Source organism: Actinia tenebrosa, unplaced genomic scaffold (genome assembly GCF_029948245.1).
Source record: "Actinia tenebrosa isolate PJP-AT-01 unplaced genomic scaffold, QUT_ActTen_1.0 PGA_scaffold7__59_contigs__length_16204524, whole genome shotgun sequence".
Lineage (NCBI taxonomy): Eukaryota > Metazoa > Cnidaria > Anthozoa > Actiniaria > Actiniidae > Actinia > Actinia tenebrosa.
Window position 1 is genome coordinate 1,422,293 of NW_028292584.1, and position 17,719 is coordinate 1,440,011.

At 37.3% G+C, this 17,719-nt stretch overlaps 1 protein-coding gene across 1 annotated transcript; it reads right to left on the reverse strand.

The window, feature by feature from the left end:
• Positions 1–1,508: 1,508 nt before the first annotated feature.
• LOC148905303 (adiponectin receptor protein 1-like) lies at positions 1,509–11,895 on the reverse strand. The gene is made up of 5 exons (XM_089040259.1): positions 11,232–11,895; positions 7,101–7,831; positions 5,840–6,027; positions 4,433–4,626; positions 1,509–3,877 (listed from the first exon to the last, which is right to left on the reverse strand). Exons 1-5 carry the CDS (start codon positions 11,643–11,645, stop codon positions 3,764–3,766), a joined length of 1,641 nt encoding a protein of 546 aa, XP_088896385.1. The 5' UTR covers positions 11,646–11,895; the 3' UTR covers positions 1,509–3,763.
• Positions 11,896–17,719: the final 5,824 nt, after the last annotated feature.

Here is a 17,719-nt window from a genome sequence, read left to right on the forward strand (position 1 = left end):
ATACTTCAAGTTATCCATTAAGCGAGGGATTTCTTATTAGCTCTCTGCTGGAAAGATGCATAATTGGCTATTTCAAGTGCCGGGGAGAAGATAATTAGTGATCACAAACTAAGTGAATTTTTATCCAACATGAAACAATACCAAGTTCTCAAATATTTCTACTTTTCTCATAATCAAAAACAACAGTGGCTTCCCATTCGTGTGCTGTAAACCTACATGTGTATGCATGCATACTCTTGAGTAGCTGTTATTAAAGTCGAGCCCGCAATGAGATATTCTTTTGTTTAAGAATCATACAAGCGAGGCTATTAGGTCAGGATACAATGCTTGTTATCTCATTTGCATGCATCCATGATATCTGTTGTTGTTATTTCTTTTTTTATTGAAATCTTTATTTTACACGGGGTAAGATAATTAACCTCTCAGTTATCTAACTTATGGCCCTAGAAAACTAAAACTTGAAAATATGGAGTGATTTTCATAAACCCACCCGTGAAACAGATACCATTAGTTAGTGTGTAATAGTGAAAGGACAACAAAAGAACACAATGGAATTGGGGTCTACTAACTTGTATTAGGCTGGTGTGTATTTCATGGGTTTATGAAAAACCACTATATAAGCAACTATACCATGTAACAATACTGATACAAACAAAAAATAATTAGGTGGAAAATGGACATAATAGAATTTAAGTAATATAATGATAATTACCTAGTGACACATTTACAGTATGAGATTAGAGCAGCGTGCGCAAGATTGAGATACAGAGTTAAATTTGTTGAGGAAAGGAGAGCCTGCCTGACAGTAGAGAAGGGGGAACAACAGAGACACTCGTAGGTCAACCTATAAGGGGTACCTGAAATTTTAACTATGGAGGCAGCATTAAATTTTTAGAATTATCAGAAACTTGGATTTCTTATCATTCGTTTTGGTTCTTCTGTGGTGACTTTGCTTGTCTACATTATAAGCCTCATTTCAGTATAGCTTGACTTAAAATAAGTAATCAAACCTCTATTGATTAGACACCTATTGATCGAGCTGACACACACTGAACAAGATCCCCAATACAATAGAGGTACCACTGTATGTACTGTAAAACAAACCTATCTATTCAGTGGACACCAGGCAAGGTCCTGAAGGTTTCCAATTAATTAATGCTAGTATAACGGATTCGGTACGACAATATATTTAACAAATTTAGAAGTAAAAACCACATGTAATAGATCTCCATGCCGTCCAATTAAGAAAAAAATGATGAGGAAAACTCAGAGGACTGCCAAAATTGGACAAGACTGTCAGCGGAAGGGGTCCAATTCAACAGTCAGGAAACTCTAGTCTAATTATTTGTTAATTATGAGCATGGGAATTTCATTCCCTATTAATATATAGCTACTTATTAACCATAGGTAAAAGCCGATTTCTTCTTTAATCTTTTGGATTAATAGGTAGCTATACATTAAGGGCCACGTGATGATCATTTCAAGGCATGAAAGGAAAAGCAGAGGGATACTATCACATCTTTATTACAGCCATTATCTTAATGAGTACATTGTCTATCTTATATTTAAAAAAAAAATTAGTTAATAAATAAATCAAAAACTATACAATATACACTCTAACATGTGGCTACACCAACCAAGGCCACCCAGACAAATTTTTATAGAAATTAGCCAATCATGATTGAGTATTTAAACAACAGAATCTGTACATATTTTTTCCTTCAAAAACAATTTTACTTCATTTGGATTGGATTAAAAATCTGCGAGTGTATATCATATATCCATGAAAAACTTGTGAAATCCATGAAATTGCACAAATTTAGTAAGTTCAGTAGACCATTACCTACAAAACTTTGGACTTATTTGTATAATTTTGTAAGATACCTTTTTCACTTGAATATATATGTATATACACTCTACCAAGTATTTTCTTAGAGTACAAACACTAAAAGCATGAAATACTTTGACTATTTATAAATAAACAGCACTAATTAATCAATAGGAATACTTCTAATAAACTATAAAAATATAAGTAAGGTTTACAACATGAGTGGCGAATGTTGTATATGACTTACCAAACGTCTAGGTTAGTTCCTTTGTTCTTCACTAAAATGTTCGAGAAAAAGTGAATCTGCCCAAGAAAATCCAAGTTAAAGTTTATGCAAATGAACAGGATTCTGTATCAGATTTACAACACTCTTCACGGTCGTGATTTCTGTTGTGTTTTCCTCATGAATTATTCATGAGTTTGATAAGTACTGTTAGTGGTTTTCATAAACGAGTGAAATACACACCAGCTTAGCACAATTTAGTCGATCCTAATTCCTTTGTTTTGTTATTTCACTATTATACACTAATGTTATCTGTTTCACAGGTTTACAAAAATCACTCTAAGTTATATGCTTTTAGTGTTTGTACTGTATCTTTTGTGGGGATGATTGATGGAATATATTGAAAAGAAGAAAGAAGTTTTCAAATAGATATAAATCCAACGATAACAAATATTCACCAAAGGCAAAGTGAATATGGAGAATTCTCTGAGCCCAAGGCAATAATTGTTTTAGTATAAATTTAAACTTAAATATCAAAGGAAAAACTAAGGATAAAAAAGCGTCTTAGTATAACTCCCGCTCTGGCAAACCTCATAATCACCGTTCGAGCAGTGAATAGTGTCTCAAAATCACTGGTTGCTCAACCAATTATGACACACTAAAATCTATATTCAAGTCTAAAAGTCAAAAACCAAAACCTTAAAGTTATTTCATTTTGACTTCCTTCTGAAACTAATAACCATCCCATGCTGTATACTGTTATCATCACAGAATAGGTTACTTGAAAAACGAAAAATCCAATTTTGAAAGCAAAGTCCAAGAATATATCTTAACAATCTTTGGTTCTTCAAACTAAATAAAGCGAATTTTGAAAACGATGCAATCTTGAGAGAAAGAAAGAGGAAGAAGGTGGAAAACCATTAAGTTGGTACACATAATAATAATTCTTTTTGAAAGTTTAATATATATCCCTGCCACTGGATAAACCTTGTGATTTGTGATTCTTATTTAGATATTTTCAATATTTTACATTTCTTGTGAGTTAAAGAGTAAACAATGTTTTTCTAAGGTCTAGGGGAAGTCCTTCAAGAATCTTCCTGAAGGCTGTTTTTTAAATTGTTCTTCTCCAGATGAACAAATAGGAACAAATCAATGTCATATCTTTTAATGTGCGTATGCATCCATCTGCCTGATAATAATGTGTGACCCTAACTTGGTCTTTGCTGGCTAGTGTGATGATAATACTATTAGACTACCTGTAGGCCTTTTTAGTTTTCACTGCAATAAACAATCTGCAGCATAATATTATTGAATGGTAAGTGGTAGGCCATCGGTAGGCCAACCACTATATCAAGGGCAAATTAATATTTATTCTTATTAGCATTTGTCAGATATGAGAATCTCCCCCCTATGTAAAGACAACCTAATATTGCCCATGTTTTAAGATAATTTTATATTTAATAAAGAAACCATGGACTGAGATTCATTTCCAAGACTGCAATAGGAGATCAGTCTTTTCTAGGTAATCGACAGGGCTTAAAATAATGTCCAGCCACAATATTGTAACTTGTCCGGTCAAATCTTTACCTTGCTGGTCATTTTGAGCAGTAACAATGAGCTGGAGATAAAGTATGACGGAGGTGAAACTAACTTGGCTTGTGATGATGAGTAATGACTGAAGCCCTGATCAACATTTAGTATTGCAGTATTATTTAATGACATTGGGTTCCTATAGAGAAGCGATAGTAAGCCATTTGACATATACCATACAGATGGACTAGTGCTGCAGCTACTACCAACACATGGAAGATCTGATGACTTTGGAACTAAAAAAGAAAGAATTTAACGATGATTAACATGTCCTATTTAACACAGAGAATATGTTAGCCAATCAGAATCAACAAAATATGCAAAACTCGCACGTCATTTTGAGCCAGCCCATACCACTTGGAACGAGTTACATGATTGGATTAAAAAAACAATAGATTGGTCATCCAAACAATAGCACCAAACCTAACCCTACAAAAGTGGTACTGTACTTAGGGAGCAATGAAAATCCAGCTTTTGAGCAGGTACTGGATTACTCTGTGGATTACTCCATCACTTTCCCATATCTTTGAACACCCATGTATTATTCTCTATTTACATTTTTTATTGCAATGGATGTCAATGATGTTTTCATTTGTTGTTGGCCAAATTTCACTGGCTTCATGACACCACAGTTTTGCAGTGCCGTGATCAAAAGAAATCTTATTTCCAATTGACTGGCTAAAGGGATGATTAATCTTACAGTATGCATTTTTTTAAAGCAAATTGTTCATGGGTTGAGTGTCCTCAGTGTCACAGCTTTTCCATTAAATGTGATTGAAATAAAGACTTACCCATATGTTGAATCTGCCAGGAAAGAACCTTTCTGGTATTCTAGTAGCATATGCAATAGCTCCTAGTATATACAGTACACCCATCAAGGCCATCCAACCAACTGATGCTTGACGATGAGCTAATGTTGCACCATATGCTGCTATGAAGTGTATGGCTGGGACTATACCTGAACAGCCAAATGTTAAGAACACACCTGAAACAACACACAAGACAAAATTATTGATTAGGAAAACATTATTGATTCTGATTGACTGATGATAAAGGGCTCTTTATATACCGTGCTGTTTAATTGAGCTGATGTAAGTGGCCTTGTCAGGGTCCAAAATTAGCAGTTGTCCAGTCATCAGAGACAACTAGAATTTTAAAGTAGATTTTAAAAGGATGACCTGCTGGCAACCAAAAATTTTGTCATGAGTATTTTTGCTGAGTGAAGTCATAAAGCATTTGAGAGGGAATTGGTAAAGCACTCAAGAGTTAAGAAGCACTCTGCTACGTGTCATGCTTCTCTTGACACTTCTCTTGTGTTCTGCCAATCTCTGCATGCTTTATACATGTAACTGCACATACAGTAGTACAGACATGTGCATTATTACAATTTATGTCTCAGTCCGTGAGTAGCAATGGCAATAGTGGTAATGCATAGAGGTTATTTCATTGGCTTCAGAGGCCAAGGACACAGTTTTTCTCAATCCAGACTGACTAGCTTAGGAGTACATTGAACAAGTTTCCTACTCCTACGCCTCGTTGGTGCATAACATTGTGGCCATAAATAAAAGGGAATACCATATGTTAAGCCATCAAAAAAATTTTTACTACAAAAACCTGCAAAGATTTTGCAAGAAAAATGGTTTCAAGTGTATGCTGGCTCCATAAACAAGCAATTCATAATTTGATGATTTAAAAACATTATGTTGGTTTGGTTGCTTCCTATTTACCACAGCTCTTGCCCAAACACAATGTAAGAAAAATCACACTTCCCCCCATTTACTTTTCTATTTGTTTTGCAGAGGGGATAACTAGCTAAAAACTAGTGTGAGCTGCATTGGTGTTTCTAATGAAACACTAATGATAAAAAAAAAAGGATAAATTATACACCATGAAAAGATGAAAAAACTTGACGTTTCGGACGCTAGTCCTTTGTCGGAGTAAAAGATTTTGCAATTTGTTTTGTTGTTTACTAATCCATTATCCCACATGCATGTGTGTGTAGGTGGCACAGCCAGGATACTGGCAGCGGTCAAAGATAGAAAAATGTCACCCGCTACAAAAGCCAATCAGAATGCATGAGTTTTAGGGTACTGGTCCAGAGAAAATAAATGATCTTACTCGTACACACTTAAGTATGGTTTATGCTGGTTTTCTTTCTAACACCAATGGAATGGCTTGTTGTTAAGTTAGTCTCTTACCTGCTCTCAAACATCTGAACTTGGGTGTGTTAAAGTTGGGATATAAGGACACACAGAAGCTGAACAAACCCAAGGCTGTTACGACTACCATGTACACTAGTCTGGTTGTCTTATTGCAGTAGAAGCCATAGTACAATGGTGGAATGAATGAACCCATTATCAGTAGGGCAATGCCTGAATAATCCAGCCTTGATGAGATAAAAGCAGACACAGATCATGTTAATACATGTATTTTGATACAAAAAAAAAAAAAAAAAAAAGAAAAGAAAAGAAAAGAAAAGAAAAAAAATTAATTTTCGACATTTCAATTGAAACAGTCAACCAGTTAGCTCAGTTGGTAAGAGCCTCAGTCTGTTGTGCTGAAGGTTGTCATTCTTAAAATAACTGGAGAGATGGTGCTGCCTCTGCAATTACATATGCAAAGGGTTAGACCTTCAAGTGGCTCGGATGACCACGTTAATGGCCCATTTCTAATAAACTGGAGAAGTTACCAGTCAGAGGACCACAGGTTTATTAGTTAAATTACTGTCAAGTGTTATACTCTATAAACCAATATTATATATTTTTATTTTATTTTAAGGACTCACCCCACTGGTGATAATAAGCATTGTGCACCGCACTGGGACCCTCAAAAATGCATGGGACCCTAATATGATCAGACAGTGAGATCTCATGACCCAGATTGAACAAAATTCTAGTTCAGATCCTGGTAGAGTACCATAAGCACACAGACGCATCCCCATTGTATCAGATCATGATAACCTGGTAGGTTGGCATGTACTCAAGGTTCTGCCTCTCACCCACGTAGTTCAAGCTTGGGGCTGTGGTTCGATTCTTGACTGACCTGTGTTATGTAAGTTGAGTTTGTTGTTCTCTCTTTAATATAAGGATATTTCTATGGATTGTCCAGTCTTTTGCTCTTCATTAACAAGCAGGATTTTATGCACTGGTAGATGTGAGCATTTAAACAGCACAACACTGAATTTTTCACCCACTGAAAGCCTATTTACAAGTCCAATTTGTGCTGTGATTGAGGTGTGATGTTTGCACCAATTAAATTTTGAAAATATAATATGATTTGTCTCATGCTTCTAAAGAGACATTTGTCTAGGTAATCTCAGCATCCAGAATATATCTTTATGAGTTAATCCTTTACCATTTGACCATGACCAAAATCACAACAAAAATGGCACTTCAAATCACTGCAAAAATAGCAATGTAGTAAAATATTTCATTATGGGAAGCATCCTTTAACCCTTACCTGCTGAATATCTTGGACACATTGTGTGAATGGCAATAGACTGTGTGGAATATGGTCGAAAATGCAAGGCAGAGGATTGCTCCAGTAAAAAATGCTCCAAATACAAGTTTTTCAGACCAATCACTGGGGAATGGGTTAGCTGGTGAAATGGGTCGAAGATAGAAGTATAAAAGCAATGCAATAAATAGCAAGCATCCTAAAAGATGCGTCCAAATATTGCCAGTCTCTGTGTGGATTTTGAAAATGCTCTTGAAACAGGACTTGAAGGAGGCAAAAGGTGGGCGATGACTATCAGAAAGATATTCATTGTCCCTTAGCCAGTGTGGTAGTTCCATGTGGGATATCAAGTACCATCCAGAGCGACCAGCTTCAATCATAGCTTTCCTAAGCTTGTCAGCTCCTTCACCAGCTTCATGCATGGTCTCAGAGACATTATCTTTGACATTTCTATACATGACATGGATCTTGTCTGAGGTATTCTGAAAACTGTCCTGCACTTTTCCAGAAGCCTCACCAATGTTAGTTCTCAACTTCTCTGTTGTTTCAGAGACATTTTCCTTGACATTTTTGTACATAACGTGTACTTTTTCACTGGTATTTTGTAGACTGTCCTGGACTCTTTCTGATGCTTCATTGATATTGGCCTTGAACTTTTTGGCTGCATCTTGGACGTTGTCTTTTACTGCTTTAACAAAAACTTGGATGTTTTCATCTCCTTTGAGGATGAGAACCTGAAACAACAGAAATCATAAATGTTAAGAGGTTGAATCAAGTGTCAAGCCTGGATACAACAGTTGGTAATAATTATCAGGTAATTCTGAGGTTAGATTGGCACTTTCTTACCACTGTTTCCATTGCTATACGCTGATCGAGACAACAGTTGCAACGGGGAAATTGGGCATGAGTATGTCAAGGTACCAAACAATTTATTTGATTGACGGCGGTTTATTGCCCATTTTCCCTGTCATAGCTGTTGTCTTAATCAGCACTAGCAATGAAAACAGAGGTTAATATTGCCCTCAATCAACACTTTGTAACAGGTATTTCTAAAAGTTTAATTGTCAAACACACATTTTCAAAATTAATTGATTCACATAACAAGCAAATATTTGGGGTACCTGGTTCAAGTAATCACATTTACAGTGGATTAATAATAATAATAATAATAAATTATGATTTATATAGCACTAATATCCCCATGGTTCAACAGTGCTTTCCAAAAAGGTCTGATAAAACATATAAAAATATAACTATATGGTATTTAGTATGATTTAGTGGTGTACATTAAAATCTTTAAACGATAATTAGAAACAACTTTTTAAAATACATACATATTTGATAGGCAATATTTGGTTTTAGTCATTAGTTTTTTGATTGATGAAAGCCAAAAGGAATTTTTGGTTGGTGTTCAGGTAGCCAAAAGGAATTTTTGGTTGGTGTCCAGGTTACATGTTTTAGTAGAGGGCTTCAGCTTGACCAGACAAGCCATATTTCAAGCGCAAAAATCTGGTAATGGTGCACGTGGGCGCACAAACAGTTGGATTTAACGTCTTGCTAAAAACCCAAAACTTCTTATTAATTTAAATAATTCCTATTTATACATAATAATAATAATAATTTAATCCTTAAAACAACGCATACAACAAAGTCTTGATGCTCTTTAAAAAAGTTTAAAATATATAAATATAAATATATGCTAAATAGATATGTACAAAGTGTATTAACAAAAAAAAAAAAATGCATAAGAATATGATATGAATAAAATAGAAAAATTTAAATAATTGTAGTTTATAGAAAGAAAGACGTAAAAATCCTCTACACTGTACCAAGTTAAAAATATATCATTTCAAATGAATTGCCCTTTTTCAAATGCTTTGAAAATGTGTTACAGAATTGCATGACAAAATTTGAGTCATAATAACTCTCAAACAAAACATTGAAAATACTATGTACTTATTGACTGAGTGGGAGGGCCATACGGGAAAATATTTGGCTCGAGGTCATGTCGTTACGGACCTCACTGCGCTCGGTCCGTACAAATGACCGAGAGCCAAATATTTTCCCGTACGGCCCGACCTAACTCAGTCAATAAGCATTTTATCATATGAGCCTCACGAAAATAAAAATAATTAAGAAAAAGAAAGCGCGCGGATTCGAGCAGGGCCGGACGGGTTTTTCCGGCCCGCTTACGTCAACCCGTCCGGCCCCCACCACGTGATTTTTTCCAATGGTTTTATTAGAGCGCGCGAGCAGGGCCGTACGGGTCATATGATAAAAAATTATATTTGAAAGAAAATATAAAAAACAAAATATTTGACAAACAGTTTCATGGAGTGAATACTTTGGATTTTAGTATTTTGATAACATCATGTGAAAGCCAATAATAACTGTCGGGTTCAAAATATAGAAAATAGAATTCAAGGCTAAGACCATGACTTGGGTATTTTAGGAAAATATGACCACAATTATCCTTTGACGTATTAGTTTGAGATAAAAAGTAGTTGATATGACACATATGTTAAAATAGTGTTTTCTGTCAGTGCAATTTATGAACATCCCACAAGTTGTATCACTAGATCTATCTACAAAGCTTTTCGCTGTAGTATCACAGCGTGGGACAATCACAACAGAGCTAGGCTCCAAATTAACATCTAATTAACATACTTCCCATGTACCATTTCCGTCTCAGCTTCTCTGTTCTCTGTTTTTGTGACATCTTTCCAAAGTATTCATCATAAAGACTACATTCAGCTTCCCATTTCAGACCATGTATCTTTTTTTTAATCCAGCAAAAACACTCAAGAAAATATCTTATACCCTGGTGCAGCTTGGCAACATATAGGTCTCCTGAACACAACTAGCCTAGTGCCTTACTTAAACACAAGTTTTCTACAAGCGCACAAACATGTTCTCACTATAAGACTTAGACAATTAATTTTCTTACTCTAAAGGATTTTACAGTCAATTTAAAAAACGCTGTTGTCGACCATCTCAAGCCTACGCAACTGAACCGAAAGGAACTCTGGGTAGTAATCATTGAAGCCGAGTTGACTGCAGTAATTTTGTTCGACTAGTTATACCTGGTTTACAGCACGAACCTTCATGGCAAGCAGGAATTGTTGAAGGCGACGTTTTGTTAATGCATTTATATTTTTTAAATTGTGAACTGAATTATAACTACTTTGTTTTTCTTTCCCTAAACCCAAAGACATACACTTAATGGATTGTTTCTCTCCATTATTATCTTTACTACTAGCGGGACAAATAATTCAAAATGAATATTTAACCGCTTCAGTGATGTTTACCCATATTCGCTTTCGGTCCAGTCGTGTAGGCTTGAGTCGGTCAACAACAACGTTTTTTGAATTGACTGTATACAAATTGGAATGCAAAAACAAAAAAACATCACCAACTGAGCAAAGCATGACCGGCCCTAATGACTGGCCCTAAGCATTTTTGGAGCTTGAAAGAACAAGGCAAATGTGACAGGTCTAAACTGTTTTCAACTTTCCTTGCTTCCAATCAAAATTCACAGCTTGTGGCAAATAAATATTTTTCTATTTATTTTAATCTTCTTCCTACTAAATTTCCAAGCTCTAGAAAAGTTCCATATTTTTATTCTCAATGTCAACATTAAAGAAATATTAAAATCCTACAGCACATAGATCAAACACTCAATGATAATAATATTTCAGCCCACACACAGAGAGGTATAATGACAGTACTACCTTTGCTGTTTAATATTTATAAGGGTGGATGATTCTAATGTTTTTATGTTTTCAAAAATTTCAAAATAATCCAAAAATCTTATCAGTTGAACTACACTATTTGCACATTTAACTTTAAATTTCCTTTACGATTACTTAAAAAGAAAAAAAACAATTTATTTCGCTATTTTTTTACCGCTAAACTAATTGTGTACAATAAAAATTAAAGTTTATTTTGACTACTGTCGTAAAATATAAACCAAAAGCTGTTCAACCAAATTTCTGGGAACCATTTTCCACTACAGAATAGATTCAACATGAGAGGATTTCACTTTAAGGGAACTTTTAAAATTAAAATTACTATTTTCAGATTAATTTAGTTGATATTCATAAAAAAAATTGAGATGTAATCTGGGTACTATACCTTAGCTGTTTCGATGTCCGGGTGAATTATAAGTCTCTCTCCGCTTTCCTTTCCATTTACCGATTCATAAGAACTCTCACTGACACTCTCGGCATCACTCCCTGCATCACTGTCACTCGCCTTGTTCGACTCAGAGTCTAAAAGACAAGTTTCTTGGTTGACATTTTCTTCTTGAGTTTCTTCTTCGTCTTTCGTTTCCTCATTCAATTTTTCATCACCGTCTTCATCGTTGTTTGGCTCCTGTCTCGCCACAGATTCTTCAACGACAATTTCCTCTTTACTTCCTTGGGAAGAAGAGTCTGAGTACCAACCACCTTCGATGGTAACGCTTCCAGTATCACATAAATCCTCTTCGCTATTCATCTTGTTACTGGTTCTTCTTCTTCTCAAGTTGTACGTATGTCCTTCGGCCATCGACTGCGAGGGCCTGAGCGTATGACGCTTTCTTATTGTCTTCAAAACACGCAATCACGATCAAAATGGAAATACTAAGACTTTGCAACGACACCTGCTGTTACTACAAAACTCTGTGGATGCAATAAGATTCAAGACTTGAAATCAAATGTCCGACAATAGTTTTAAAATTGGTAGAAAGTAAGATCAAAAGTCTTGAAGTAAAATCAATCCTTGCACGAGGTCAACTACGACAACTCCCGAACGAACCGAACAACCTAGACTGACGTGTTTTGACAGCTAATTATCCAATTACAGCTGGCGTAGTATCACTTTTGATCGGTTAACGCATAATTTCAATCAGTATTACCCAATCAATAAGCTCGTTATATTCATAAAAAACGTCAGCTGATCTGTGGGATGTTATCGGTTCAAAGTCCAGGAATTGTAATAGGGGAGGGGTGGTAGAGAATACGTACAGGACTACAATGCATTGATAGAAACTGGTAGAGCAAAAACACACCGCAAGAGGGAGACAAAACTATTATTATTTTCATACAAAAAGAAAAAGGAAGTTATGGAAAAATGCTAAGCATTTCTTAAGAGGGATGGGGCCAGTTTTGGGAGCATTGCCTTCTGAAACCCCTGACTCCTAAACCCCCATGCACACAGTATAACTTCATGGCTTCAAATTGTTTTCTTTAGTATTCAGCATACCATTTTTTTAGAAAACTTGTTAGTAATAATAATAATAATAATAATAATAATAATAATAATAACAACTTTATTAGACAGGGTAACACCGTTACCATAAATGATAATTTTCAGGTGGCCCTCGATAAAATATATACAAAATAGAATAATAATAATAAATAATAGTAAAATATATATACATATCAAAATCCCCTCCCCGCCAAACCATCAATGCCCCTCCAACCCCCCATCCACCCCCTACCCTCCCCCACGCGACGACCCTCCCGCAACCGGGTGTATATGAGACTATATAATAAGCAAAAAATAGAGCATCCTAAATATGTAAATTGAAAGTTCTAAAAACAAAATCAAAAATATGAGAGTGTATATTTGTAAGAGAGCCGCCACACGAGAACAGACCATCAGGAATTTAGCCGGACAGGGGTTAGTGGGTGCTCATTATTGAATTATGGGGATATATTCTATCATTATTAATTTTTAAGGGTTAATTTCAAAATTGAATTGGCCATGGATCATCAATTACAACTTGGACAAAGAAAGCTACTCCCTACTTCAGGTAGTCAGTCCACAGGGAGCCCAATTTAGATTACAGTGAATGGTGAAAATAAAATCGGAAAAATTTAATAATTCATATTTTTTAAATTCAAGATCAAGATAATGTCCTCCGTAATGCGAAAGAGTAAAAAAATCAACAAAAGATGCACTGGAACATTTTTTCGTGAGCGCCTTTGTCAGTCAGTCACATTCCCATTCCCAATTTTCGATTATTTTGTTTATTTGTGATTCCCAGTCCCAGTGCATGAAGTTACAGTGCAAGACAGACAGACAGACAGACACTTTTTTATTCGGTATCGAGTATAAGAAAATACATTGACATTTTACCAGAATAAACATTAACGTATAGAGGCTATAATTGTTGATTTATAGTAGTTTTTCTTATGTTATAATAGATTCACCTATTTAACCTATTTAGTACAATTACTATTTATTGCCTACATATCAAACTTTCCACATAAGGAATGTACTTACCATATTTGGAAATTGGAATATAATTTTCTTCACTAAATAGGTGAATTTCTTGCTCAAAACTGCTAAAACTTACAGTGCAAGATCTCATTTGCCAGCCCTCTGCCCCCCCCCCCCCCCCCCCCCATAAAAGCAAATCCCAGCTCTCATTTTACCCCTTAGCAATATTGTTTTTACAACTTAAAACAATTCTAAAAAAATTCTGCAAAACTCATTTATCAAAGTATCCACAAATATTTTTACGATAACTACAAATTTCTTGCATGCTGATTGGCTATTTTTTATCATCAATAAGAGGACAGACAGATAAAGCTGACGTCAATGAGCACGTGCTCATTCCGTTAGTTGTTAATTGATCAGTAAAAATGAGAAGTTTATAATTTTGTCGTTTATGTTATTGTAAAAACAAATGATATCAGTTTTTTGTGTCTGTCCTCTTATTGACATTAAATTACATCATCACATTATCAAAGTAGTATGCAGATCCACGAGACATAATGTCAATATATCAGGGATGGCAGAACCAGGGGGGCTGGGGCTAAAGCCCCCACTTTTTGTGAAATTTTAATACATTTTCACTAAACTCAGCCCCCCCACCTTGCCATACAATGTCACTATTGAGCCCCCCCAATCAAAAAACTGCTCCGCCGTCCCTGTATGTATGTATGTATATATATATATATTGACATTATATGTATATGTCTTTTTTTTTTCTTTTTTTTTGGAGGAAAGAAGTACTGGATTACTCCCATATGAATGAAAGAATAAATAAACAAAAGAGTAAAACAAAGTGCAAAATGCTATCTTTAAATTACTCATATCTATAATATTTTGGGCTGAAAGCTCACTCATTTCACTCCCATAATAATAATACCCAGCATCTTTAGAAGGTGTTATGTCACCTGAAAGCTGCTTGGACAGGCACACTTCCTTTGGTACATCTCCTTTGTTTGGGATTTTAAAATTTGTTGTTGAAAGTTAGAAATTAACAGTCTTTTTTATGTTTAAATCAACTATAAATTCCAAGTCAAAAAGGGGTGTAGTGAAGAATATACACGATTAAGCCGTGAAAGTAGGCTTTATTCAAGTAAACCATGTGCTTACACAAACATGGCCGTCGTTACAAAACGTGAGATTCCGCTGACCTAAGGCAGGCACTTACACAGGTAACCCAACAAGTAGTAATTACTAAAGAGTGTTTTTGTTAATGTTTGGTACATTAATCACTATTATCAGTACATTCACCCCTTCCTAAAGATTAAGCCTATCAATGGGATGACTTCACTTATCGGCTGACCTCGGGGAGCGAGACTTCTCGTAGACACTGTTGTCTCCCGCCCATCAGGGTAGCGAACATGAGCATAATGTGGGTTCGCCTGGAGCAGGTCAACCTCATCGACGAGGGGGTCCATTTTGCTGTTTCGAACGTTACGCTTGATGTATACAGGACCAGGTACAGACAGCCAAGTAGGGATGGAGCTGCCAGTAGAGGACCGACGAGAGAAGCCCAGAAAACGCTCATGAGGCGTCTCGTTCGTTGCAGTACACAGCAGAGAACGGATTGAGTGTAAGACATCAGGGAGGACATCTTGCCAGTACTCTGCTGGGAGGGTTTTGGACTTCAGGCAAGCTGTAACAGCCTGCCAGACAGTGCCATTGTATTTCTCCACCTGTCCATTCCCGGCGGGGTTGTAACTTGTAGTGCGGCTCATCGCAATACCTTTGCTAGTCAGGAACTCTCGTAGCTCTCGACTCATGAATGATGCTCCCCTGTCTGAATGCACATAGGCCGGCATGCCAAAAAGAGAAAACAGCGTGGTAAGACACCTCACAACGGTGGGAGTGGATACATCAGGACATGGGAAGACAAACGGAAAACGAGAATACTCATCAATGATGTTTAGAAAGTACCTGTTCTTGTTGTTGGAGGGTAGAGGGCCTTTAAAGTCAATGTTTATTCTTTCAAATGGCTGGGTAGCCTTAATGAGATGAGCTTCTTCTGGCCGGTAGAACTTGGGCTTACACTCACAGCAGACAGGGCAGGCGCTTACTGTTTTCTTGACTTCTTCTAGTGAAAACGGTAAGTTTTTCGTTCGAACATAATGCCAGAGTCTGGTAACGCCTGGATGACATAGTGATTCATGAAGCTTGTAGAGGGAATCGTGAGTAGTCGTAGCACAGCTGGCTCGGGACAAGGTGTCTGGTGCCATATTCTCTTTACCGGGTCTGTAGACTATGTCAAAGCTGTAACAACTGAGCTCGATTCTCCAACGCATTATCTTGTCATTCTTGATCTTCCCTTTCTGTCGTTGGTCAAACATGTAAGAAACTGATTGTTGGTCAGTTTTTAGAGTGAAGTGGCGACCGGTGAGAAAATGTCTCCAGTGTCTTACAGATTCAACGATAGCTTGAGCCTCCTTCTCGACAGCAGAGTGCTTTAGCTCACTTCCTTGCAAAGTACGCGAAAAGAAGGCCACTGGTCTCCCATTCTGGTTGAGAGTGGCTGCCAGTGCTACTTCCGAAGCATCTGTCTCAACTTCAAAGGGGATACTTTCATCTATGGCTGAAACAATGGCTTCTGCGATGATCTTCTTTATTCCTTGAAATGCCTCTTTGGCTTCCTGAGGCAATGGAAAGGATTTACAGCTTGTGATGGGCTTTATTCGATCAGAGAAATTTGGTACCCATTGCGAGTAATAGGAGAAAAGTCCAAGACATCTGTTGAGGGATCTTGAATTGTGTGGCAGAGGAAGCTCTTTCAAGGGCCGTAACCTTTCAGGATCAGGACTAATGGTACCTTCTTCAATGACGTAACCAAGTAAAGGAAGACGGCGCGTGGAGAAGACACTCTTGCTATCGTTGAACTTAAGATTGGCATTTCGTGCAGCATCCATGAAGGATTTCAATTTGATGTCATGATCAGACTGATCCTTTCCACAGATAGTTATGTTATCCAGGTAGGGAAATACTCCTTTCAGATTATGGTCTTCGACTAGTCTCATCATTTCTCTTTGGAAGCATGCTACCCCGTTGGTTACTCCAAAAGGTAACCGGGTAAACTGATAGAGTCTGCCCTTAGCTTCAAAGGCAGTGTAAGGCTTGTCTTCGTTTTTCAACGGTATCTGGTGGTAGGCACTTTGCAGGTCAAGGGTACTGAAAACTCTAAACTGAGCGATTTCGTTGATAGTGTCACTGATTCTTGGCAATGGGAATGCATCAAGCTGTGTGAATCGGTTGATGGTCTGTGAGTAATCTATAGCCAGACGTTTCTTGTGGTTCTCGTCTTTAGTTACAACTACTTGGGCTCGCCACGGAGACTGACTGGGTTCAATGATGCCTTCCTTTTGCAATCGATCCACTTCTCCACTGATGAATGTGAGATCTTCTGCACTGTAGCGTCTGGATTTAGCAGCAACTGGATGACAATCTGATGTAAGGTTTGCAAAGGGTGAGGGCGGGTCGATGTTTAACGTAGTTAGGCCGCAGACAGATAGGGGTGGCTTTGTTCCACCATACTCAAACGTGACGTGGTCATGTTGAGACTGGAAGTCAAGTCCCAAAATGAGATCAGAGCATAGGCCGGGCATTATTGACAGGCGAAATTCCTCATAGCTGTGTCCTTGGTAGTTAAGGTTGACGGTGCAGAATCCCTCGGTTTTTGTACATAATGCTGATGCCGCCATGGACACTGTACTAGAAGAAGGATTAACAGGAATAGCAGCTGCTTCTACTAAACTTGGGTGAATATAGCTTTCGCTGCTACCACTATCAAAGAGCGCCTTCACATTCCATCCTGAATTGACTATGACAGTAGCAGATGAGGCCTTAAGAGCTTGCGGGGTCCCAACTGAGGCAAGTGATGGTGGCCAGAGGGCCGCAGAGACGTCACCAGGCTTTGACGGTTTCCCTCGACAGACTTGTGCAAAATGCCCCTTCTTCTGACATTTATGGCACACAGCATCACGAGCTGGGCATTTGGCACGGGGATGCTTAGTATTTCCACAGAAGAAACATTTGGGACCACCGGTCGTCAGTGTTGAAGCTAAGAGATTGGGGTCAGGTTGAGATGACGCTGGCGATGTGGTTTCAGGTGACACACCTACGGCTGCAGCATTGAATGGCTGAGAAACTGCGTAGCTTTCAGAACTTCGCATGGCAGAATCAAGAGCTCTAGCTTGATCGAACATTGTCTTTAGATCAAGAGTTTTATTCTCCAAAAGCCGCTGACGAATTTGATTTGATTGCAACCCAGTAATGAAGGCATCCCGGACGTTCTCTTCACAGTATTTAGCAGCCGTAACAGATTGGAAATTACATTCCTTGCTGAGCACCTTTAGAGCTTGTAAATACTGGTC

Excerpts from the sequence above, each read along its gene's own strand:
- LOC148905303 (XM_089040259.1), bottom strand. The coding sequence starts at position 11,645 with ATGGCCGAAGGACATACGTACAACTTGAGAAGAAGAAGAACCAGTAAC. Across the intron at positions 4,627-5,839 it reads GTTCAGATGTTTGAGAGCAG|GTGTGTTCTTAACATTTGGC; the intron begins GTAAGAGACTAA and ends GTGTTGTTTCAG. Across the intron at positions 3,878-4,432 it reads CTGGCAGATTCAACATATGG|TTCCAAAGTCATCAGATCTT; the intron begins GTAAGTCTTTAT and ends TTTCTTTTTTAG.